The 25,950-nt window shown below is 45.3% G+C and overlaps 1 protein-coding gene across 1 annotated transcript in view; it reads right to left on the bottom strand.

Moving 5' to 3' along the window:
- The window catches only part of ACBD6 (acyl-CoA binding domain containing 6), an 81,510-nt gene continuing 55,560 nt past the window's right edge, over positions 1-25,950 (bottom strand). The window contains exons 7-8 of the mRNA XM_086841283.1: positions 4,415-4,445; positions 1-607 (exon numbers count right to left, since the gene is read on the bottom strand). Of these exons, the coding sequence (XP_086697409.1) occupies positions 453-607; positions 4,415-4,445 (186 nt within the window). The 3' untranslated portion in view covers positions 1-452. The remainder of the gene's footprint in view (positions 608-4,414; positions 4,446-25,950) is intronic.

Here is a 25,950-nt window from a genome sequence, read left to right as displayed (position 1 = left end):
CTCAATCCCAACACTGTGCTTTTATTTATATTATTTGTTTGGACCCAGGGGGGGGAAAAAAAAAACAAACCCCAACCAAAATTCAACCTGAATGGGAGAGATGAGCATCTCACCTGGCCCTGCATCCCCATGGAGGAGCCGACTGGTCAGCCCACGCTGCTCTGGTGAGACAGCCCATACAGTACTCGTGTTTGAAACCTTAAAATAATACCTGGGGCCTCTTCCAGGCCCTCTCCCTTCTCCCCCTCCCCCCCAAATACTGATAAACGTCAGAGCATGCCAAACTCTGATGCCATCCTGCTCAGGGCATGCGCTTGGCCCTCGCGCGGGAGAGCCCAACCAGACCCTGTGCTTTAAAAGGTCCCCTCGAAGCCCCGGGGTGTTTGGGGAGGGCAGCAGGGAGGGGAGGGGGATAGAGGTGTTATTGCAGAGCCTCTCTGTGCCGCGGGGGCTCAGGGCTCGCCGGTGCCGTGCTGCTGCAGAGCAGAAGTGATGGCTTTGGAGTCCGTCACCTCCTCGGGCAGGCAGCCCTCCTGGTCCCGCAGCCTGGGGTCGGCTCCCGACTGCAGCAGCAGCTCCACGATGTCCAAAAACTCGCAGGTGGCAGCTGTGGGGGAGAAAGGGAAGGGTTAGTGTGGCGATGCTGGCCCCAGGAGGCGGTGATGGGAGGTTTTGGAGCGGTGGCTGTCGCTGGCCCGGGGCAGCAAATGCCGGCTCAGCTGCTGGCCCGGCAGAGCATCGCTGGGACAGCGCTCGGGACACACCAGATCGCTTTGGATTTAATAGTGCCAAGCAAGGAGAAAAGACAGAGTGACAGCAATGCAAAGCCAGAAGTCCTGAGGGGGTGCCACTGGTGCAACCAGAGCCCACAGCCCAGTGGATCTGCAGGGACACAGAGGGACCTGGGACCTGGGAACAGCTTGGCTGAGGTTTCTTCACGTCCAGGACTGGAGATTGACCCTGGGAAGGGTCCCAGAGTGTTACTGCAGCACTGCAGGGACTCCCAAAATGCCACCTGGGAAAGCATTCCCTGCCTGCTTTTGTACCTGGGGTTTATAATGTGTTCACCATCTCTGATGGATCTGTGAGCCTTTGCCCCTCACCTGCCCCCCAAATCTTGCAGGGAGAAGGCAGCACATCCCAGGCACGACAGCTTCAGTGCTCCTGACTTTTGTCCATTGCTTCTCTTTGGACAAAATTCAGATGGTTTATAGCTGCTGGCCACCACTTCCTCCAGCACCAGCTCCAGGTGACTGTGCCCATGGCCTGGGACAGGGCACACATTTTATTCCTCACACCTCTACTAGGAACTGTTTTTTCATCCCTCATTTCCTCTGCCAAGATAGAGTCAGGTTTGACCTGAGCTCTTCTCAGTCCTAGGATGTCTTACCTAAGGATGCTAAAACAAAGAGTCAGGAAAATCAGGAAAACTCTTAATGCTGGACTTGGCTGACAGCGGCAAAAGTCCCAGATCTTGGATTTTCCCTTCAGCCTCTGCAACTCAGACCCTAGTGAAGCCAAAACCTGCTTTACAAGGCCATGAAGCTGGCAGCTTCCTCTTGCATTGGTAGCAATTGGTTTTATTCTTTTTTTGGGTGTTTTTATAAAGCAACTGACTGACTCCTTTAGTAATTAAGTGTCTTTTGCATTACTCTGCAGTCTTCTACTGATCCAAAAGGACAAGCAGTAATGTCTCATTAAAATAAATTCAGTGTGTGATTGGAGTTTATATTGAAAAGATAAAAAAGGGGTCAAAAAGGGGAAACAGGTTGGTGAGGAAGCAGGTGGGGGTGTGGGTGAGGCTGAGCTGAAGGGGGGCACATCCCTCTGCAGAAAATAGACTTCCAGAGTTGCCAAAGAGGGTATGGTGGCAGCTTCTAGTGATGGGGAGCTGGTCCCCACAGGGAAAGGTGGCTTACTCCTCCGGTGCTGTGTCCTTGAGCAGGCTGGGGACATCCCTGGGGACGAGCACAGCTGCTGGATTTATCACAGCCTGGGACCCTCGATTTGTCAAGGGCCAGAGCGGCAGCCCTGACACTGGCACGGGTGAAGATGAATTTCCATTCAGCGCAGTTTGCCTCCCGACTCCATTAATCCTCAGGGTTCAGATGATGAATTTTTTTTTATTATTTATTTTCCTTGCAGCATCTCCTCCCACTGCCCTGGCAGGGCGCAGACAGAGCCGAACAGATGGTGCTTTGCAGGGAAGCGGGAGCGCCCAGGAGGATACAGAACCTGCTCACTCCGCGGCCACGTGGCCGGCACAGCTCGGTGAAGCCTTGATTTCCTCTGGGAGAGGCAGCAGCGATGATTTCAGTATTCCCAGTGGGTGGGTGGATGGAGAGGAGCTAAGAAGGGGCTGTTCAGCAGGGACACTGTGCACACAGCCGTGGGTCCTGGCAGGCCGTGCTGCCGCTGGCCTCCACTTAACCCCCGATTAAAGCTGGGGTCAGTGGCGATCGGAAGGAGCCGGGATTTATAACCCCCAGCAGGATGTGGTTTGACACTGGCTGTAATCAGGAGAGCTGTCACCACAAGGACAGCTGTCAGGCCATGCTGGCTCATAAAAAGGGATGCAGACACCCTAAAAAGCAGGGGCTGCCCTGCTGATGGGATTTAACCCTTCCCTGAACTCCATGAAACTGTTCATAGGCGCTGTCCCGCCTCTCTGCTGCAATTAACGACTCGGTGGTGAAGTGCTGACTGAAATGGGACTGGGAAGTGACAGTGAGCTCCAGTTTTAGGCCAACAGCCACTTGAATCAATCCCAGGCACCCATTTGAGAAGCTGCTTCCAAGCTCAGGGTGATTTATGGACAGATCAGCAAGAAAGGGAATGAGGATGTCCTGGGGGCAGTGATGTGCCCCAGGAACAGCTGGGCACCCATGGGAACACCAAGCCCATGTGCCAGTGACTCAGAGAGGATTCCTAAAGAGGATAAACAGGGAGTAGAGAGGGGATAATATTCAGGGGGAAGAAAAAGTTTCAACACTTAAACTTTTGGGAAGAAAATTCTGGGAAACTGTCATTATTGAAACATCTGAACTGGCAGGGTGGATCAGAGAAACCACTTCTGAAATAATATTCATTGTATCAGTTATGTTTGCTTGTGTTGAACAACATGCCTCAGTCCCCAGCCAGAGGGATCCACCTGCATGGAAATTAAACTCAGGTTTAATCCACCTTCTCCTTTCACATAATTTTCCTTTCACATACCGGGCTTGCTTGAAGCAAGTGCTCTTGGATAACTTACACGTGTGCTAAGCTTTGGCACAACCTATTATAATCTACTGTGCACCTCTCAGTCCTGGAGTTGGGAAAGCATCTTCCCAGGAGAGAGAAAACCCAAGCTGTGGAATGGCTAAGGAAGAGAAAGAGGCAATGTGACATTTTAAGTGCTGTCCATCTGCAGACAAAGCTGTGCTAAGCAACAGATTCACCATTCCAGTCACAGTGATAGGAATTTGAAAAATTGAGAATCCTACAGGAAAGGTCCCACAGGGAGAAATGAAATAACACATTTTAGTATCTACAGTCTCGGTTCAGGGGCCCTGGAATCTGGGAGATCAGCTCCAGGTCCAAATGCTGTGCTTTGGACTGATGTCTGCAAAGCAATTTTGCCATCCTGCTAATGTCCTTGTGGAGAGATCAAGAAGAGAGAGAAAGACACAAACACTTCAGAATGACAAGTATGCTCTTAATTACAGTGACAGGCATCAAGAGAGAGTACAAGATAATAACTGGCTATGTCTTAATTTTGGGAAAAAGATTATGATCCAGATTAAATTGATACTTTTTTTTTTCCTATTCCCTGCACATCAGCACCGCACACGTCACTTCAGTCTCTTACTTTTCTCATTTGGAGATAGAACAATCTTTCAATTAAATCACGTATCTAATTAGCCTGTAATTAGGTGTAGGAGGGACACCAACTGTGACTTGCCTCTGCTGATTTTGGTAGTAGAGAAGCTGCTGCTCTCTCAGCTGTGATCAAACCAGGACACATGAAGGTGGAGGCCACTTTGTTTGTTCCCTTCCCCTGACCTGTTCAAACGGGCACAGACCCTCCCTGAAGGCCAAGGGATTCGGCATCCCCTATCCAGGGTCTGCAGGTGGCACACCAACATCCTGGAGGCACAGAGGTGTACAGGGGAACTCTGCATTATTAACTGGGGGAAAAGGAAGGGCTTTAAGGTGACATTTGCAGAGGAGAACGACGGGAGGGCAGCAAGCTTCTCCCAAGGCTCCTACCCCTGCCATGCTGGGATTTGCTAGTGGAGGGAACCACTGGTTAATCAAATCCAGTTTCCTTGCTCATTTTTCTCCTGAAATTTGCTTTCTGTGTATAGAACATTTACCCCAGCTGCAAATCCATGCTGCTAAGGAGGAACAGCCAAGCTTAGAAGCAACTTACCATAATGGAGTGCAGTCTGGCCTTCCCCATCCTGAAAAAGAGAGAGACTTGATTTTAGAGGTATAGGTAACATCGTGGCAATACAAAGAAATCCCAGTTTTAAATAAATAGGAATGAATCACAGCAATGACTTAATTGACTAGACAAACAGCCAGGACACCCAGCTACCTGACAGCTGGCATTTGAATCATCATCCACCATGACTCCCTATTGATGGATAATCAATATCTATCCACCCGTGAGAGTGCGTGGATCACGTCATGACGTGAGTATAATTCAGTTCACACCGTTATCACTTCCAGCACATAAAAATGAAGGATTTCAGTCCTATGGCCTCACTCTGGGAGTCTCACTACTCCTGATACTTTAGTGCAAGATGTTTCAGTGCAAACCCAGCTTTGGCCAACTACTTGAGAGAAGGGTAAAGCACTGGGATGCTCACACAGCTCAGTGCACTGTGCTCTTCAGCACAAGGGAGCACACAGGGAAAAAAAACTCAGTACCTTTCAACTAAATACATCTTAGGTCCTTGCCTTCAGAATTTAGGTCTACCCCAATAGCCAGGTTAAGCTCTGTCAAGTCAGGAAAGGGCTCAGGGATGAGAGCAAGTTGCCAAACTCATCCTTGTGAAACACCTGCAGTGCAAGGGCAAAGCAAACTGTGTGATTTGTAGGTGCTGGCACACAGCTCCCTGTTCCAGCTAACACTTAACACAAAGCATCAGCTGCAATGCTTTGGGAAGTGTGTCCCCATCCCAGATTCCTGTGTCCCCTCCCCAGGGCTCTGCCACAGTTGATGCCTCACATCCAGCACTGCAAACCCAGGCACCTCACCCTGCCACCAGAACAGGTGAAATAACAGCAGGAAAGAATTACTGGCCCCTTTGCTTTCACTAACCCAACCAGGATTAGCCTCTAATTCAGTTCTTTGCCTCCTTAATTTATTTGCATCTGTCTATGGAGACTTAAGATTTAATTACTATCATCTTTGTGATTAAGGTGTAAATTCTACAGTTTGCCATAGATTCTGGAGCAGGTGAAAAAGAACAGAACAGGTAGAAATTCCACTCATAGCTGGAAGTCTCCTGCTTTCCCAGTGTGTTATTCTGTTTGATATTAAGCCTGTGGGCTGAGGAATTAGGAATGACCTGTGTTTTGGGGTGGGAGATGCCATACTTTGCTCTGGGACACTGCACCAACACGACAACCACGGCAGCAGAAGGGAAAAAAAGCCAGATGTAACAGGCCTAAATATCCACTTCATATCTTTTCCAAGCAAAGAAGTGGGAGGGTCAGATTTTTCTTTCCAAGTGTCACTACGTTGTTTGAAGACACCTTGTTTCAGGAGCCTATTTCTGCCCAGACTGAGGGGAGTGGAATGCAAATTGGTGTCTTTAGGTGGTACCACAAACCAAAGAACTGAGGGAATCATGGACAGCATCCATTGATTATTCCACACTAATAAGGTAACCAATGTGAGCCAGTGCCCCTGAGCTCTCCTTAAGCACATGCCTGCTCTGAGGAGTGACAGGGCCAGCACTGACTTCAGCAAAATACGGAGCAGGGCAGGGGAAGGAGAGGTGGGAGTGCTCTGAATGAGTTATTGGAAAGGCAGGATGTCAAATGTGTGGGCTGGGGGATGGGAATCCAGCTCCCCTCTGCATCACCACCTCCAAGACTGCAGCCAACAAAACCCACAGGTGAATGGGACTGGAGCTGTGCAGCAGAAACCCCTTCCCACGGGAATGCTTTGCTGCAGAACTCCCTATTAAAACACACAGGACTGCTCCAGGAATCCTACAGACATTTGTTCCTCTTCCAAAGGCCTGCAGAAAGCACTGCTGTTTCAGCAGCTGGCTGGGGATAACAAGGTTTTTTATTTCTCTTAGATGTACTTCCTGGCATCTGCTGGGCTAAGGAGGGAGCACAGGTCCTGGCATAGGAAATGCCTCTCTTTAATCCCAGTGTGGTTTTTAAAAAGAACTATTAATCCAATGTTATGCAAACATGGTTTGCACTTTATTTACGCTGCGGATTTTCCCCCTGCTTTGAGCCTGCCCAATGGCCAAATGCTATTTGTTACACTTCTCAGATGCCGTGCTGTTTGCTTCTATTTTCCTCTGTGACAAATTTTAATCCAGGTAAATGGAAAAAGCTCCAGTGTGGTCACTCACTAAAGGCCTTGAAAGCCCTCGGGAAGCTGCTGATCTCAATCCCTCTTTGATTTGGCTTTTTGGAGCACCATGGCTAATTGCAGCCTGATGTACCCGGCTGCTCCAGGTACAGCAACGCTGAGCTTTGGAGCAAAATGGTCACACCTGGAGACTAATCAAGAATGGGCTGTGAAAGTCAGGATTACAGCTCCCTTTGTGGGAATTATGTGAAACAAATATTGCCTGCCAGGCACTGGAAATGTCTGTTTTGTAATCAAATACTTTGTACAGATGAGTGAAGATGAATTGTAGCTGGCCTTGATGCAAGGGATATTTCCTGACATGCAACAGAAAGCAGCGGCCTCTTGAGCATCTTAGGGTCCTTCTCCTGAGCTGTCTCTGTGTAGGGATGAATGATCCCAAACAATAAATGGTCAGGTACAAGCCTCTGTCCTCAGCCCACTGGCACCAGCCAGGAACAGAGCATCCTCTGCAGCTGGGAGGAACACAGAGATGCTGGCAGTGATCAGATGGATCCTCTCAGCAGATGGACCAAAGAGAAGGTGCTGAGTAAGGAAGCTGATGTGAATGGGGAAGAGGAGGTAGGCAGCTCTGGGCCAACACTGAGCCAGGATGCCTCTGAGAAGTGCCCTTTCATGCCTCTGTATCAGCTGGGAAAATGTCACTGTCACGGGTTAAAAAGAAGAAAACCTGCTCTGATTTGGTAAACTTCAACATAAAAGAGGGGAAAATACAGGTTGACAGCAGCAACACACCTTCTGTAAAGGCTTACAAGGCACTGGTAGGCCCTTGTTCCAGAGCCCTTTCAGCAATTCTCCATCTGTAAAAAGGAGGAACTCATGGAAATGGCAGAACCCACACAGGCAGACAGAAAGTGACCAGGAAGGAAAGAAAGACCACGACACACTCAAATGTAAGAATGCTCAGTCCCAGACATGTTACTGACCAACAACAGATCTGATTCCAAGATTTCCTCTTGCCTCCTAATGCCATTGTGCCATCCCTGGTGGCTTCTCCAGCCTCCTGGCACATCTGGCCATGTCAGGGTGACAGCTGAGCTGGGAGATGAAAACCCAAATGTCCATGTCTACCAAACCCATCTAAACAAAGATGCTACAAAATCACTGGTACTTCCTACATGCATGGTCTGTGACAGATGTCACTCAATGAAAATCCAACTACCAGTGGATAACTTATTGGATAACAGGATTTCGTTCTGCTCCTGAGAAATTTAAGCAAGAGAAATGGGAGAAGATGGACCGAGCACAGATGGACCAACTGTTTTATCTGCTAAGTGCTGCTATGGCTGCTGCACGTGAATTCTGTTTTAGAAGTGATAGGATTATATTGGTGTTGCCATCCCATGTTCATTCCTTGGCAATTCCTGTTCCCTGCTTAACCTCACACAAGTTCTGGACTGAAGGGCAGAGACAAGGAAATGGCTTGGCTAAAGCTGCTGAGATGCTGTGCACTCTGTAACACGATTGCTGCTGCTTTGCCATTTCAAGTAGACTTTGACTGGCCAGTGTCTGACCGTGGTTTCATGGGAGAGTTTTAAAACCAGGGCTGTATAAACACTGAGAGCTCAGAGCTGCTTCATTCGCTCTCCAGGCTGTGTGCAGTGGTGGGGTGGCCTGGAGGGAGACACAGCCTCTTCCTCCATCTCCCCTGTTTTGTTTAGCACCAGCGAAGGAAAGAGGAAAAACAAATCCATGCTGGTTACCTGGGTGAGCTTTGGTCCAGCCTGACCCTGTATTGGTGATGAAGCTGGGGCTGGATCCTCCACACCAGCACAAGGGTCTGTAGGGGACCCCACACCTCCTTGAGTGCTGCTCCACACTGAGACCTCACCTTGATGCTTTCAATCACCTCCCCAAGCAAAGACACAGTGGATGTGAAAAGCACAGCAGCAAAGCTCTACACTAGCCCTGCCCTTTGAGGGGTAGCACGTGTGCTCTTTATTTTCAGGTATTTTTTTTCCCCTATCACCTCTGCTTTCTGCTCATTTGTGGCACCTTTTAAGGTGCTCGGCTTGTTCCCATTGACAGACTCCAAATGCTGGCAGGGATCGCAGGAGATAAGAACGATGAGGTGATAAGAGTGTTTAACAGCACTGGGTCCTGGGCAGCACGATGGGCAAGAGGGAAGATAAATATTTACACTACATCTTTAGAAGGTGAGAGAATAAAAAGGGCTGGAATAATACAGACCCTGAACAAGCACTGGTGCTTAGGAGCTGTAATATAAATCTCTGCAGCCTCACGACACACACTCACTCAAGCCAGGGAGATGAAAAATAGCAAGAAAATACTTCCCTCCACTTTTAAAAAGGGTTTTATTTCTCATTTGTTTCTACTTTAGACTTCAACTTCCCAACAACTTACATTAACTTCATTGTCATATTACTCTCTCTGAAATTTTCTCTCCAAGAAGACAGAGGGTAAGACCACAGCTCAACACACCAGAATTTACATGCTCATACCCACCAATACTAAAACCAGGCAATGGGTTTAATATTAATATAATATAACCAGTCTGAACTCCACCAGATGATTCAGCAGGAGACATCCCCATGTGCATCCTTGGCTCCAGCTCCAAGGCAGCTCAGGCACTCCCCAAGGACCAACACCATGGGACAAAGGATAGAGAGCAACTTCTGCTAGAGGCAAAACCAAAGAGCATGCACTGGTCATGAACAGCTGTTTTTTAGGGACTGCAAATAACCCACGCTGACAAGTGCAGGGCATCCTCTTAAGTTCAGTTCCTCAATTAACTCTCACCTCCCCTGCGTGCAGGTTTGGCAGGGATCCCATTCTCACCGAGCTCTCCCTTTCCAAGAGTTCTCAGCTCTCTCCTCTGCTCACTTCCTCCCATTCTGACCATTCCCTGCACTGTGCCAGGCAGATATCCCCGAGGATGGAAGGTGCTAGACAGATTTTTATCATCACCTCTTGGGCCCTTCTCCAGAGCCTACTGCCAGGCTATCATTTGGCCTATCTTCTAAGTGCCTCACAGATAAATTAGATCTGCATAGAGAAGCAATTATTACATTTCTAATGGCATGAACCCTTACAGCAGAATCTGCTACTGAAAGGCAAAGGAAATTGCATTAGCTTTTGTTTGATTCAAAATTATGATCAAGGGAAGAGGGATGTTGAAGCCCTTTAAAGCCAAACCTCTGAGCTGGGGATTTTTCTGTCTGGGGACCTCCCTGCTTGTATTCACTGCTGGAGCTCATACTCGAGGTTCATTTAGGAGCACTAATTTGGAGAAGCCTCCGCTCACAAAGCTGCTGTTAAAAGCAGATCTAAGAAAGCTCAGAGAGAAGAGGATGCCCAGGAAGCACCACTGGCTCCCTCCTGAAGCCTGCATCTGCTAATGCTCCTGAACGCCCCCAGCCCGAGGAGTTCAGTGTGCCAGGGTTACGCTAATCCCTCATCGCCCTACTTTCTAACTGGTGCTGTACCTAAATTTCCAAGTGCAATTTCAATGGGATTTATCACATCTCCTATGATCAGCATGTAGTGCTGCTGGCACAGATACAGGCTCTCAATATCCCACTGCAGACATGGCTGTCATTAATTGCAGAACAAACTGACTTCTGAACCCACACAGCAGCTCATGCAGCAACACCGAAACTCTCAGGGATGTTTTGCTGTTGAGCATTTTCAGCCCATTTTGCAGCTGGCACTCTGTGCCCAGCTGTGTATTTGGACATATTTATAGGTTATCCAAATATTTGCTACTGCCTGTTACTTTCAGCACCAGGCATCTCGCTGCTCATCAAACAAGTGTGCTGGTGCAATAGAAAAGCTGCCAGGAAGCTGCAGGGATCAAAAATTGTGTTTGGAGAAGTCAATGCCTAAAGCTGTAACAAGTGGCACGGTGCTGTGGCTGAGCCAGCTCCCGACAAACCACACAAATGCCATCCCAAACTGTGGACAGGATGATATTCCAAAGGGCAGGATGCTAAAACCTCTCTTCTCAGGGTGCTTCCCTGCCCCCTCCCTGCATAAAAGTTAGTGCTCCTCTACTGCTTTATCACTTTAGCATGGCTGAGGCAGATACCTGCTTATTTAAGGGGCAGGATAAATGGGCTGAGACAGCTTTCCCATCCCCAATTCACTAGGGAACGCTTGGAAATTCCACCTGACACCGGGACCGCTCTGTGCTCTTAAACAATCTCCCGTCTGATCCGATTGTTCCCCAGTGGGGAGGCAGGCTGCAGCTAGCTCAAGAGTCATTGATTGGATTAACAGCCTAATTCCCAACAGATGAATAGAATACTGATGTCTTGTCAGCCCACATCATAGAAGGAAAACACAATCTGCTTCTACAGCCCCGAAATTTAACCCTTTGCTCCCCTTCTCCCCCCTCCCTGGGGCTGGATGCAGGGTCCAGCACTTTCAGCTGGAGATCCTACCTATTTGAATGAGAAAAAGATTTATTAACCGTTGGGACACATCGACATGCCATGGGATCACATGGTATTTTCTGTAAGAAACCCTCTTTTTCAGAAGAGATTTATAGCAGGGACCTTTATTATTTTTTCTTCTCTCTTTCCCCCACCTGCCAATACAGGGAATGCTGTATGCTTCACAGTAAGCTGCTGAAAATTCATCATACTTATCCTGAAATATACAGATATTGAACGTTTTCTGAGTCTATCATTTGATCAGGAGGATGGACCTTGCCTGGAAGGGAACACTGAGCTGTGCAGCAGGAGAGGCATCCCTGCAATGCCCTCTCCCTCCAGCAGCTCTTGGCAAGCTGTGGGGCAGGGGAATGAAGCTGGGCACATCATTTGCTCCCGTTCTCCACTTCCTAATGGAGACACTAATGTTTTCTTACCTCATAGAAAGACTGTGATAAGAAATTAATTGCTACTGGTCAAATGTTCACTACCACAGAAGCAGGACTGTGCGCATATTAAAGAGATTCTCCAAGAACAAAATTTATTTATGGACTCCTTGGCACTGTCTGCGTTTATTTCCTTGTTTAGGAGACAAGAATAAATAAAAATCATCTGATTTTAAGGAATTCATTCAAAATGACCCTATTTTTTTTCTCAGATCACTGGGGTCCATAATGCTGTGGGGTTTTTTGCTTCCAACACTCACCTTTTATTGCTTGCATTTACAAAACAGGCAGGTATACTGTGAGGGTGGGGAGGCCCTGGCACAGCTTTCCCAGAGAAGCTGTGGCTGCCCCATCCCTGGAAGTGTTCGAGGCTGGGCTGGATGGGGCTCTGAGCAACCTGGGATGGTGGGAGGTGTCCTTGCCCATAGCTGGGGGTTGGATCTGTATGGGCCTTAAGATCCCTTCCAACCCATTCTAAGATTCTGTATACTTTTGAATGTGTGCATCACCCAAGATAAGCCAGGTTATGCTGTAAAGAAATAAGAAATAAGGTATTTCTGTTTTATTTGCATTTTACAGCTCATGTGCAGAGTGGAAACACTCCCTCCATCACTCCTTAACTCTAACAAACTAATTAGCCCAGCAGTAACATGACTAATAGGAGAGAAAACAGGAAAGTGAACACCCTTTTTTTCCCCTCTTCTACAACCAATACCTGCTAGTCACAACAGTTCTCTAGACTACAGGGTTTCATAACATCATTATACATATAATAAACTTGCTAGGAGACTGAATGAAACAGTCCTTCCCTCTCCTGGCTTCCAGTACATCAACCTTACAGATAGTCCTGTCTTCAGAGAACCAGGGGATCTCTGTGCTTACAACATGGGCAGTGGGGAGGCATTAATGACAGAGCTGCCCTAACTGAAATAATTAGCCAGAGATGCCTCATCGACTCAAACAATTCAATTAATGCCCTAATAGTATTTTAAAGTGGTTCAAATTATTAGCTCTTTTTACAATTTGAAACCATAATGTTTAATTTTCATTCCAGATGTGAATTGTTCCAGAATGGCAATAAATAAATCAATCCAAGGAGTCCTGTCCAGTCCAGCCCCTGTCCTGCAATACGGGTGCGTTGTATATTCACAAATCCAGGTTAAGGATGGGGACTGGGGCAGTTGTGCCCTGGAACTAGCAGACTGGAGGTTTTATAAATACATACAGAAATAATTAAAATCTAAGGGGTTTAGAAGGGTTAATCTCCTTTAAATAATCTCTGCCACAAAGCCTGTAAAGTCACCGCTGGCACGATGCCCGCATGGGACCGGCTGTCGGATATCAGGACAGCACGTGTGGATGGGAGCAGGGAGATTAGGAGGCAGCCCCATCAATGCTGCTGCCCCACAGATGGCTGCCCTGGGCACTGCCCAGGGGCTGCAAACTCCAGAGCAGGGCCAGATCCAGCACCAAGCAGCAAGTCAACATGCCACTTGCTCCACCTGAATAAAGAGACAGAAGGAAGCTTGGTTAGGCTGCTAAATTTAGCAGGCTGGATGGGAGATGGTGGAGTCAGCCAAGAGCGTTGCTGCCACTGCTTGGTTCATCTCAGCCCTTGCTGACTGCAGGGCAAATGCTGGCTGATATTTATTTAAAGGGATTCAGGGCTTTGGAAGTAACCCCTTTTCCTCTGTAGGCTTGAACCTAAAGCCCTGCATGATGGAAGAGACGTTGCACTTTTAAATGTCGACTATAATGACTCAGAGCTGCCTCTCTGCCTTTCCAGATGTCCTCTTTGTAGAAACTGTCATTTAAATCCAACAACTGAGTGACCACGAGAGAGAAAGAAATCCAGAAGAAAGCAGAGAAACCACCCCTGTGTGGGCTAAAGCAGTATCTGTCCCAAACCCATGGGTTTGATTCCCTTGATTTGGGCAAAGGCAGGCTCAGCTGAAATGCCCAGGAATGCTGTGGCAGAGCTGGAGCACTGTCAGAGAGGCACAGATGCAATAAAAGTCAGGTCACCATGTGCTGCAGGAGATGCAGAAGTGCTGCTAACAGCCCAGGGAGCTTTTTCTCCTTCAAGTCAGCGAGGATAAAGACTATGGAGACTCTTTTAGTCCCATAAACCTTCCTCAGCTTGCTATGCAAAATCAGCACTTTCCACCTTGAGACATTCTGAAACATCCTCTGAACTCATCAGATGAGACCTGGACTTTATTAAGCCAAGCTTGAGAAAGCCTGGGCTAGCAGGGAAGCTGAGTTCCAGTGCTACACAGCCCTCAGCATGAAAGGCACATTTTTTTCTCTTCTCCTTTAGTGCTGGGAACCCTGCTCAGACATCTCAAAGCAGCTGAGGATAGTGCTGTGCCCTGCAGCCTCCAGACAGCCTTTCGTTTCCATGCATGCCTGTTTCTTAAGGATGATGACTCCTCTTTGTGGCTAATCTGGAATTAGAGAGGACATTCCACACACTCACAGCCGTCTGCCAGAGGGGGGAAGGTATCAGAGCCTGGATCCTGCCCTGAAGTGGACCATTGCCAGGGAGAAGCCAACTGCATGTGTTGACTTAAGAAGCTCCCATCTCATCACCTCCAAGGGTTGCTGTTTTTGTGACATCCAGCAGCCTTTTAGCAGCCTCTGTGAATTGTATTAGTAGCTGATTTACCATTTGTTATTTTATAAGGCATGAAGATGCTCTTTCATTTGCTCATGCACCACCAAGTACAACTACACGTCAGACTCTGAAAACTCAGTCTGTGATCACTGGGGCTGTTTCCCAGTGGAATAAAGGAGGAATAAATAGTGAGGGAAAAGGTTTATTGGTACTGCTTATTCACAGACAGTCAGGTTTCCAAACAGCTATTAATGAAGTGCTACTACTAAAGAAAGGAAAAGGAAAAATGTCTGGAGAAAACTGCCTCAGGATATCAAACTGTATCAGTAACTGGGATTTCTCGATGGAGCCACAGTGCTATTAAAATACAGCTGAACTAAGTACTTGCAGTTTGGTCTGTCATTAGATATTTAGTGAGATGCAAAATTGATCTTCACTTTAAAGGGCTCTTTCAAAGTCTAGAGGCAGCACTTGCTCTCTCCTTGTGCTGTATAATAGAGATGTTCCTAATGAAATTCAGCAGGAACTGGAGGCAACCAGGGAAAACCGCAGCCAACTTTATAACAGACAGATTTATGTTCAGGGGTGTCCTGCTCTTGGAATGAGTTATTCTGCACAGGGCAGGGATAACAGGTTCTCCATTCATGGGTTGTACAAGCGTGGCAGAAGGTCAAGTTCCCTGGTGGTGCTCGGTCTGGGCCGGGGGCTGGGGCTGCCGTCACATCTGGGGCTGGGCTGAGCAGCTCCATCCCATTTCCTACTAAAGCAGCCCTGGGAGCCCGCTGGGACCAGCTGGGCCCAAAACTGGGCCCAGCCCATTGGAGCAGATGGCAGGTGCTGGTGGTGGCAGCCGACGTGGGGCAGCGCTGAACCGGTGACCTAGAGGTGAAAGGCTCCACATCTCCCATTATCAATCCCCAGAGCCCCCTCCCATGTAAGTGTTGATACATTAATCTTTCTGACTGATGGAAACAAACTGCAAATATAACATTCCACAGGGGAATCTTTTATTTATATTGAGCCCAAATCATGCTTAAAAACATAGAAGTTAAGGGCAGGCTTAGGTTTCAGCCTTCCATCAGAAATGTTCCTGGTTAATGCCACCCTTTTTCCCTTACAAATACCGAATTTAAAGAGCATGCCATCGTGCATTAGTCTGAGCACAGCCCCGGTGTGGATGGCTGCAGTAAATAATAAACTGGTGTTTGTGTTTCCTGCTGTGCATGCTGCCCTCCTAAACAGTTTAATAACAAAGGAGTATATTTCCAAGCACTGCTGGAGTGCCTCGATGAAGCATGTGGTGTAGGATAAATACCTCCACATCAGGACACTTTTCAAAGCCATCAGGCAGAGGGGTCAGTCTGTTGTGGGTTTTTTTAAAACTGCACAAGCTAATGCTTTAAGAGTGTCTTGATGGAATCAGGGAAATTGGATTGTCCCCCCATTTGCTGGCCTAAAACAAGCCTTTTTTTATTTATCCCATTAGAGGAACACAAGAGAAACCTTTTAAATGTCACTAAAATTTTCCCTGCATTGCAAAACCCAGTCAAAAGGGTTTTAATTTTCCCTGAGACCTCTTAAGTAATGCAGTATGTCAAGATTTAATACCTTGTGTGTAGGGGATTGTCTGTATTCTGTGCTGTTTCACCAGGGTGACTCCATAGGGTCGGTCCTGGTCACTGGATTTGGTCCCTGTCAGCACTGAGCTGCTTGAACAGCCCACACCACTTCAGATCAGGTCTGCTGAACAAACAGGCAAGTGAAAACGAGATGAGACACAGCTTTCCCTGGACCAGCCTGAGACTACCAAAAATTCAGCAGTGCTGCTCACTCTCCAGTGATTTTTTGCTATGAATTGAGACCCTCAGGTTTGGGGAAAGCCTGTAATTTTTTAGACTTTATTCACTTATTTATAGGAGAACCAGGGGGAATTGTCAAGAGGCACTTTTGTACATAAGACTCCACATTCCCCAAGGATATTTAATAAGACAAACAGGGCAATATCACAAGCAGAGCCCAGGATTGTAAATTGGCAGTGCAAAACACACTAAAGCACATTGGTTAAAGATGGCAACAGGACCATAAAGCCTTTGAAGGCTGGGCTGGTGCTCACTCCAACCCTGCTGTCCCCCAAGGGCTGAGGGCATTAATGCCAAAACGGCTTCTCAGGGCCCCTTGGAGCTCATCCCACTTGTCAGTCAGCCTGGGAGCTATGGGTGATCCCACCTCCCAAACTAATCCCAACTAGTAACATTTGCTACCAAAATACACCATTATTTCAGTGCTGTGGGATATGGGAGTTCCCTATCCATGCTGCCCATGTTTCTTTTTGCAGACAGTGAACATGTCATACCACAGTGGAAGAGGACCTGGAATGCCAAATCATTGTGGGCTGAGTGTGTCATTCTCCCCAAACCTGGTTTAACAGAGAAAAGAGGAATTGGAGGGCAATGAGCATCCAGGCTGGGGTATGTGAGACTCCAGTCTCTCGTCCCTGAATTCACACAGGTGCACTGAGAGCTGGGAAAGGTGCAGAGCCCAGGAGACTGAGGAAGAGGAGGCACATCCCAGCCTCTCACACAGTCCCAATAAAACCCAGTCCTGAAACCAAGACACTGCCTACTGATCTTCCCTGTAGGGTTGCATAATCTATTTTACAAAATGTCAAAATCCAGCAGGAAAATTGGAAAAAGGGAGCAGGGGAAAAAAAGGAAAAGAATCAGACTGGCTGGTTATTGGACCAGGGGCTGTGTTAAAAGGATCAGGAGGTGGTGGGCCAAGCAGTGGGGGAGGGAATGGGATAAAGTAGTGGGTCTAATCAAATCAGTTTAAAAAGCTGCAGCCTCTCTGAGTTAACCTTGCCAATCAGGGAGTGAGCGGGAGCATGTCTGCGCACATTAAAGTGGGAGCGCGTCCTTGAACCCGCCGCGTTCTCCATCCTCCCCCCCAGCCCACGCAGCCCAGGCACCCCACACCCTCAGCAGACAGCAGCAGAAAAACCCAGGATTAGGCTCCCTCCTCAGCCTCACTCCAGTGGAAGTCAGCGCAGCAAAGCTCGGATGCTTCCCTGTGATTAGAGGTGAGCCCATGGGATTAAGCTGGCAAGAGTTGGAGAGATGTTAAAAAACAAACAAACCAAAAAACAGGGAACAAAAGGAGAAGCCCTCCCATTGACAAATGCTGTTGCATTGAGCCTGGCAGCTGTGAGAGGCATTAGGAACCTTCACTAATGACTAAGGGCACTGAAGTCACTTTAAAATAAATATTCACTAGGAATTACACGGGTAATCTAAAGGGATTATCCTGCTGCCTTAACAGGTCCATAACCTAAACATTAAATGGTCTACACAAGTGTTTGCATTAATTTTGACCCAAATCAACCCTTCTGCTAAAAGCTTTAGAAAGCCAGATTGAACTTTGGAAACCACGTGTCTGCTCTGAGTTAGCGTTCTTATAAATTCCTGCAGATCCTCTCTTTTCTGAAGGAAAAACGGGGCTGAGCTCTTGGAAGCCAGGAGCCTGCAGCAGCCAGGGCAAGGCTTTAGCAGAAACACACACTCAGAACACGAGGCAGCAAGCACAAATCCAGTCTGCCACATAATCCAGTCCCTGTGGTAAAAGAATCTGTGTTCAGAGTCTTGGCTCCAGCCTGGCTATCCTGGGAATGCCCAGTGTGGGGAAGAGGAGTTCTGCTATAGAGAATGGGACAAACCCCGTGCCTCAGTTTCCACACCTGTAAAATGTCATTTGCCCTCCAGCTGGGGCACTTGTCCCTGTGCCTCAAACTCCTGGAGGGCATTTTCAGCTGGATCAGGGCTGTGAGTTTGAGTGAGGCTCAGCAGTTTTTTCTCAGGCAGGTCAGGAGAGCAGGAGTTGAGGCCAGAGAGGCTGAATGGTGAGCTGAGAGTACCAAGTAAAGCTCCTGAATAACTTCATTGGCTGTACCTGAAAAAGCACAGTCTAAAAACACACAGATGCCTTAAAGCCACCATTCACAACGCCCAAATTGCATTAGAATCCAAATATCCTATCAGACAGAAGGAGGCAATAAATAAAAGTATATCAGTGTTTTCCTTCCAGCAAGCATTTCAGACCCAGACCTGGATAAAAGACTCAGGGTTTTCCTCATTTTCCAGTCTGGTAGAAAATTAGGAAAGTGAGAGACATGATCAGGATGCTTGAAGCACAAAAATACACAACACCAATGGATCTGAAGTCCTTGGAGTCCTGGGCCCTCTGTACAACACAGGGTAAAAAAAGAGTCAAACACAATGGGAAGGTGGCAGGGAAAGCAGTCCAGAAAAAATCTCATTTATTAAAAAACTCATTATTACTGATGGAGGGAAGAAAAACATGTGCAACTTTAATATTTTCTAAAGACTTTTTTCAGAAGTTCCTGCCTTATTTTTATTTTTTTTTTAGGTTAGAAAAAGCCATGAAAATCTAACATGGAACCTAACTTCACAGGAAATCTTCTTTGAAAGCCTTGGCAATAGAAGTGGAAGTGCTGTCTGAAGGCAGTGTGGAAGAGTGCTCTAACAGCAGCATTTTCAACTCAAATGCCAGGCAAACAGTGAGAGCAGGTGAAGCCAGTTTTACACACCCTCAAATGAAAAATCGTCCCACTAAATGAAATTTCTGACCTCTGAAATACATATTTTTATGAACTCCTGAATATATGTTAGAAAAAAAATTAACAGATAAATAAAAACAATTTCTGTCTTTAAAGAAGATGAATTCTCCCCCTTACTTTTGAAGTAAATAAATAGCCTCAAAGTTTTCTTTCTGTGCCATAAACAAATGATAAATGGGAATAGATCATCGTCCTCCTCAGTGAGGAGACCTGAAACCTTAAACAGGGATCCAGGGTACTTATAGAGGATTTCAGACTTAAAACTGGCAGAAATCACATTCAGGTGTCTGTGAACAGGGAATACCCATGGGACTGACTAATATTTACTGGTTTGTGCTGCAGACACCAAGGATGTGAGTGGGAGGTATTTTAGCAGTCAGTCACTTCTGCTGCAGCCTTCCTCAAAGCAACAGGAAGGCTCCTAGTCACATTAAATATGGATATATATAATCCATATTTATATATATAAATTTGTATAAATTTATATAAAATACATATATTCATATAAATATATAAAATATAAAAATTTATATATAATATAAAATATAAATTTAAATAATTTTATACATATGTATCCTAGGCACCTTAAATATTCAAAAGATACATCAGAAAGCCATCAATCAGTCCAGGAAAACTCACCCTACTGCACATCCTGGTCATGCCACAAAACCTGCCAGGACCTAAAGGAGACTGGAAATGATGGCTCAAGAGCTTCAGTTTGTACTGAATGCAGCAGCCCTGAACACCTAATTCCATCTACCAAGAGTTTATGCAAGTAAAGCCCTTCTGTGGGCTGCATCAATGTCTGATGCCTACTGAATACTAAACTTGGATCTACAAATGCCCTGATCACTGGATTTCTCTGGGCTGATATGGGCAGCAAGGTCAGGAAAATATCTGGAAACAAAGTTTTGTTTTATTTTCTTCCCAGGACACCCAAGGTTAACTATGAAAATGGGTGATTATTGACTTTCTCCCTTAGGAAACCTTTTCTACAGAACTTCAAGCTCCCACATTCCTTTTGCTATTCTTTTAATTTTTCTGCAAATCTCTCCCCACATCTCTTGACCATGTGAAGGGAGAAGTCCCCCAAGTCCCTGTGATTTTTATGCAGTTGTAGCTCCCATCAGAGCAACTGTGCAACAGCATAAAATTCAAAGATAGACAGCTTCCCTGGGTGGCTTTTCACACCTTGAGTGCTCAGGAGACAATACCCTTCTCTGAGAGGAGGCACAGTAGTGGGGAGAGATGGTACATATTAATTTCTAAAAGAGGATTTTAATCATGCAACGTCCTCTGCAGTCGCACAGAATTTAATCTCATTGCTGACGGTGGGTGATGGGGGAGCATGTTAAGTGGAAAAGTTGTATTCAAGACCTTCTTGCAGATATGTGCTACAGGCAGTCCCTTGGGAGGAAGAAAATGACCCAAACCTGTCTGTGTGGTGCTGACCACCCTGACCTGGGCTCCATCTACTCACAGAGCAGAAATTCAGGCGAATTCCCAAAGTTCTGCCCAAGGTTCAAGTACATGTGGTAATACAGTTAGCATTTATCAAGCCTTACTTTACAAATATTGATTTATTAATCTAGGCAAGACCCAGGGATATATACACACAGTATTCCCATGTTGGTTACAGAGACTGAGACACACAAAAAAACCCCCACTGTCTGACTTGCTCAAGGTCAAACGAGGAAAAGCACCCACAGCCAGGATTAGTTTTGGGATGCTGAGCTCCCAGCGCTGTGACTCTCAGGTCACACTGTCCTTTTCCACACTTCTAAGATCTGGCTTCACCTAAGTCTGCATTTAAGGACACTCTAACTTTTACTTTGTGATATGGGAAGGAAACACTGAAGTTGAAAACCATAAGCTGAGAATTCAGACTCTCCCAGCGACTACAGAGAGCCACCATGACTGGGCTGGCACCTGCTTTCCACAATTATCTTCAGTCTTTTTCCTCCTCTGCTTGCAGGAAGCTTAACCACTCTTGGTCAATGAAACAATTAAGTGTTAAAGACAAAAAACTCAAAGGAATGAATATAATTTGTTTCTTCAGCTTTTAATGGGACCTTCAAGTTTATATAAGAAGTTGTACTTGGAATCACGAAACAATTCTCTTTTAGAAGCTTCCATGAGAGCAAAGAATGTTGGTGACAATCAATGCCTAGGATGGGTGAAATCCAATGCCTTTTTGCCTCTCTAAAATAAAAAATACTTCCCTAATAGAATCAAAGTTCAAACACCCCAGGTGACGACCCAGCAGAATACAATTCCATAAAATCCTTATGTTCAATGAAAAAGGATGTGTGTTTTCAAGCAGCACACATCTGACAGCTGCTTTCTAAAGCAAGTCAAACTACTGACCAGGTAAGTCACCCTAAGCATCTTTTTGAAGTATTAGACCAGCTTTGGACTCCTAATGGATAAAAATTAAGTATGAGACAACAACAGATCTACTGGCTTTAAAATGCTGAGGAATTGGAAAGAATGACCACATGCTTTTATATACAACAGCCTTGCCCGTAGTATGGGAGAACTGTAAAAAAGTTAAAGCATCTGAGTGATAAATACAGACTAAATCTGAAAGAATGGCTTTTAGAAGACAAAGAATTCAGAGAATCCTGCAGAACCCCTCAGGAAAATCATGGCAAGGCTCTAGGCACAATTCTCTGTGATTTATGCTGCTGAATGCAAGGGATGTTCTGTCCACTCTCAGCTGGCCTGGAACACGGGAAGCGTTGCTGCTCAGGCAGCCAAAGTCGAGCCCAAAGTCTCAGGGTAGACAACAGCCAGCGTGAAAAAAGAGGATAAAAATTTATCCAACACTGAATGCTTAATGACAGAATTGTGACCTATGTTTGGTCTTCATCTTTCTCCAGTTGTTCCTCGCTTTTCCTCCTGAAATCCCTGGTTTTTGTTAACAAAACCTGAGAAAAGTTGACTACCTGAATGTGCCAGACATAGTCTCCTTTAAGTAGTATGTAGTTCAGAAATACAAAGAAAATTCTCTTTAGCTTTCCCTTTCAAAACCAAACACACCATATTTTTGATGTGATTTTAATTTATTTTTAAGAAGCATTTTAAAATTTCCTAGTAAAGGTGTTTTAAAAATGAAATTCTAATTCCATTCAGATGTACTTGGGCACAAGACAAAATAAAAAACCTAATAGTCTAACAGAGAAGAAATGTCTCATTTGCTGTTTTCTATCCTGATTCAAATGTAAAAATTAAGAATGTTAATAGACTAGGTTAAACTACATAATTAAGCAAACATGGGCAGACACTGTGTACTTGATTAGCAAATGAAGAATTAAATTTACTATAAAGGCTATATTTAGCTGCAAATGAACATATTTTAATGACTAGTAACCAATGAAAATCAACCTTTCCTTAGAAAAATAAGAAAAAATTAGATATAAATTGATTATCAAATCAATTAAGTCAATCTTAACCTGTCAGAATCTCCCTCATTAGAGTCACTGTTGGATGCAGAGCTGCTGCTTCACGGTATGGCCACCCAGGCAAACACAAAATGATGCAGTGACAAAGGTACAGTGACACACAGCATCCTCCCAGCACATCCAGCCCAGATTACACCACAGGCTCCCAAACTAAGCATGGAGCCCGTTAATTTGTCCTATTTTCCTCTATTAAACAAACAAAAAAAGTGGCCCCTGTAAGAGCCTGAGTTATTTTGAGAGTCTGGTGAAGCCTGACTGATTTTCATTTATTAGGAAAAAATTAAAATAAAATAAAGAAAAAATTGTGTTTAAATGTAAAGCAACTGGTTGCAGCATTGTGGGATTAGTTGGATGAATCCTTCTGTGGATATAATCAGCTTAATGGCAACAAAGATCATGGTGCAGTTAGTGCAGCTGTGACACTCAGAGCATTTCACCGAAGGGAAAGGTTTGCACCAGGCTGGAACAGTGCCTTTTTATTTCCAACCTCTTTTATTTCCAACCTCTCTCTCTGCAGTCAACATCCCATCAGCTCCATTAGCATGAGAGAATTAAGGAGGGAAATGGGTAGGGTGGAGCAATTTACGTCTGTGGGTCAGCATACTTACACAGCGTCATATAATTCAATTAAATGGACAAATAAAGTGGTGCTAGTTGTTTTCCAAACTCAGGTTAATTTTAACTTAATTCCCACAGTGCTGTGGGCCAAAGGGCTGTCTGAGGCTGCCTTACACATGGCTAAATGGCCAGCTGTCTGTTATGGAACACACATGCTCTTAAGAGCATCCTTACTCTCAGGATATTCTTAGTATCCTCATCTTCCCACCAAAAAAAAAAAAAAAATTGAGCTTCAGACTAAAACTGAAGACTTGATTTCCCTAATTACAGCTCTATTTGCACTGGCAAATTAATTGTTTTATATTATACCTTCTCTCAGTGTTATATTGCAAAAACACCCCAAACAGCAGAATATAATGGGTGGGAGATTTTAGCTTGTCCTGTAAGAAATTAAGAAATGCTATTTTCTAGACTTCTTAAATTCAGACTTCCATCATTAAACCCACTGATCTACCCAATATTAACACAAAAAAAATAAACAGCTAAATCCTAATTTATTAACCACTAACTATTAATGGGTTTTGCTCCTTCCTGAGATGCAGGTGAATGCACTGATGACTGAAAACAGCTGAGGATCAATACAGAAGACCCACAAATCTATTATATGGAGGAAACTGATGGATATGTTGCTAAGCAGGAATGCTTTAGGAAGAAGCTGATTGCTGTAGGGCTTGCTAAGGTCTTCCCTCTCCGTTGGTACCACTCAGACCCATGCAGTTGCTCTATGGAACCAAACCCATGAAGAACAACTAATTTCCATTTGTAGAAGACCTTTTTCAGTACCACAATGTTTTGAAGCCCTTAAAATAAATCAGTGCTTGAAGATCCACTGCACTTTCCATAAATAATGCAAGTGCTCCTCCTCTACCTCGGCCAAAATTTCCTGTCTCCAAAACGTCGGTGCAACATCCCGCTGTCAACCTTCCCCACCAGGAATATTTGCACTTCAGCACTTCTGCATGGATATAATTTGTAAAGTGCTAGGCAAATAAGCACACTCTGAATTGGGAAATGTTCTTGACAGACTACCTGGCAGGAAGCTTTCAAGCCCACCAGGAATGCAGGGAGGCCAGATCTGCACGTGTCAAGTCCATCACCTTAGGAGGCTTTCAAAGTTTTGCTTTTTGTGACGCTACAAAATGCATCTCCAGAGCCATTACATGAATTAGTTGGAAAGGGGTAGGGGGGAAGGAGGAGTAGCTAAGAACAGCAAAGCACCCTATGAGGACATTTAGAAGCATCTGACTCGGAGATATTAAAAAAGGAAGGAAAAATTAATCATGCCCGCTGGGAAAAAAAGCCTGGCATCAGCACAGCCACCTTGTCATAAGGCAGATATTAATAATGTGAACCCCCAGGGAACACTCAGACATCTGAAAGATCCACTTGTTGGCTCTCACTGAGCAGGCAGGTTTAACTGATGTCTCTTTGAAACCTTCTGAATCCTATGCTAAAACACTGCTTAGCATTTTGTTTTTTGGTTTTGTTTTTAGCAGAAAAGAACCCCCAGTGCTAAAGATCAGATATTTCCTGCATTCCTCTCTTTTTCCTAAATGGTATCAAAGAGACAACACCTAACATTTTGTAGACCTGTAGGATAGCTGCCCAGTAGCTATGAAGAGCACGGGGGAGAAATGGAGGTGAAAACTGGTTGAGTGTTTTGAAAAGAGAAGAAGAAAAAAAGTGCTTGCTGGAACAGGGAAAACCAACCTGGCCAGGACACCACAATTCAGATATTGGATTAGATTAGGGTTAGAATAGTGGCAGTAACAATAACTAGAACTTACATTTTCAAGATAATTTATTAAGCCAACAAAACAGGGTGAAACCCTCCTTTTTTTGTGTCTTGTTACTTCTCCACAGCAATGTTACCTGAAAGCCAACATGATAAAAGAACCTCTGACCTGCCTGGATTTGGGAAATGAGTGTTGCTAAAACCAGGCACCCCCAATATTGTATTTTTGATCTCTTGGACAACCTGTGACTTGCTACAACTCCAGATTCCCAGGAGACACAGCTGAGCCACTGAGGTGTAGCACCAGCTACAAACCAAGTGTCTCAAAGACCAAATGATGATAGAAAAGATATTTCTATGCTATCTGATGATGCAGGAGGTGCTACCATTGAAGCAGCCACTTCAAACAAGTGGCTTTGTTTTCAAAAAACAAGATGGGTTGTGGCTGGCAAATCTAGGTGGACAATTCCCCCAGTTTGGGAATAGTGCTCAGAAATTCTTTGTTTATAAACAGCAACTCCTATGTTTAACTGGAAGATGATGTTCTGGAGACCAGAACTCTAGCAGGTGTTTTCAGTAGCTGGGCACAAGATTGAAAGCATCATCCATCCAGAAAAGAGTGCCATTGTCTGCTTGAGTCAGAACCAATTTTGCAGCTGGGTAACTGTGTTTTTAAACCACCCCATCCCAGAAGGAAATATTTTCTGCATGGGGTACAGCTGTGACACATTCCTATGCAAATGAAGCAATTTTCTCTTTTTCTCTATGAAAAGTCTCCCATTTCTTCTCCATCACTGATTCTTCCTCCCAATGGACTTGGTAAAATGCAGCACTTGCAGGGTTTAACTGATCCCAGCAAAAGACACACTCAGCCTTAGGACACATGCCAGTAAAAGTCCCATTGACTTAAGCGAGGAATTCACGTGTTTATCCTTTGCCAGAAGTCCTCAGTAATGACACCTCCCCATCCTTTAAATCCTCAGTAAGATTCCTTCTGCCATGACCCTCCGTGTCACCTCTGTCTGGCATCGCCTGGGGAAGCCATGAGCCAAGAAAACCATTTTTCTGCTGATCTCTGTTTTGTTCTCTTACTTCCATTCACTCAGCTTTTCCATTTGCACTACCTGTGGCACTGCATCTGATGCCAAGATCGTCTCTTTGGGACAGGGATGGTCTTTGCTCTTGCTTAATGCTTTGACTTATAATTTAAATGGGCACAAGAGGAACACTTCAACTGACAGACAAAAAGAAAAATAAATATTTAAACCACGTCTAAATGACTAGTTTATATAATCTTCCATTTTTTACTCCACATTACGTTGTGGTTTATCCCAACTGACTGGGCTTAGCAAGTTGTTTCTTTCCAGCTGATGAGAGCAAAGTGACCACATCCATGCTTAACTTTTCCATCTGAGAAGTAAAATGAATGATTTAAA

This window comes from Cyanistes caeruleus, chromosome 9 (assembly GCF_971803275.1).
Source record: "Cyanistes caeruleus chromosome 9, bCyaCae1.hap1.1, whole genome shotgun sequence".
In the NCBI taxonomy this organism is placed as follows: domain Eukaryota; kingdom Metazoa; phylum Chordata; class Aves; order Passeriformes; family Paridae; genus Cyanistes; species Cyanistes caeruleus.
The sequence above is the reverse complement of the archived record's forward strand: the minus strand, read 5'-3'. Positions and strand labels throughout refer to the sequence as shown.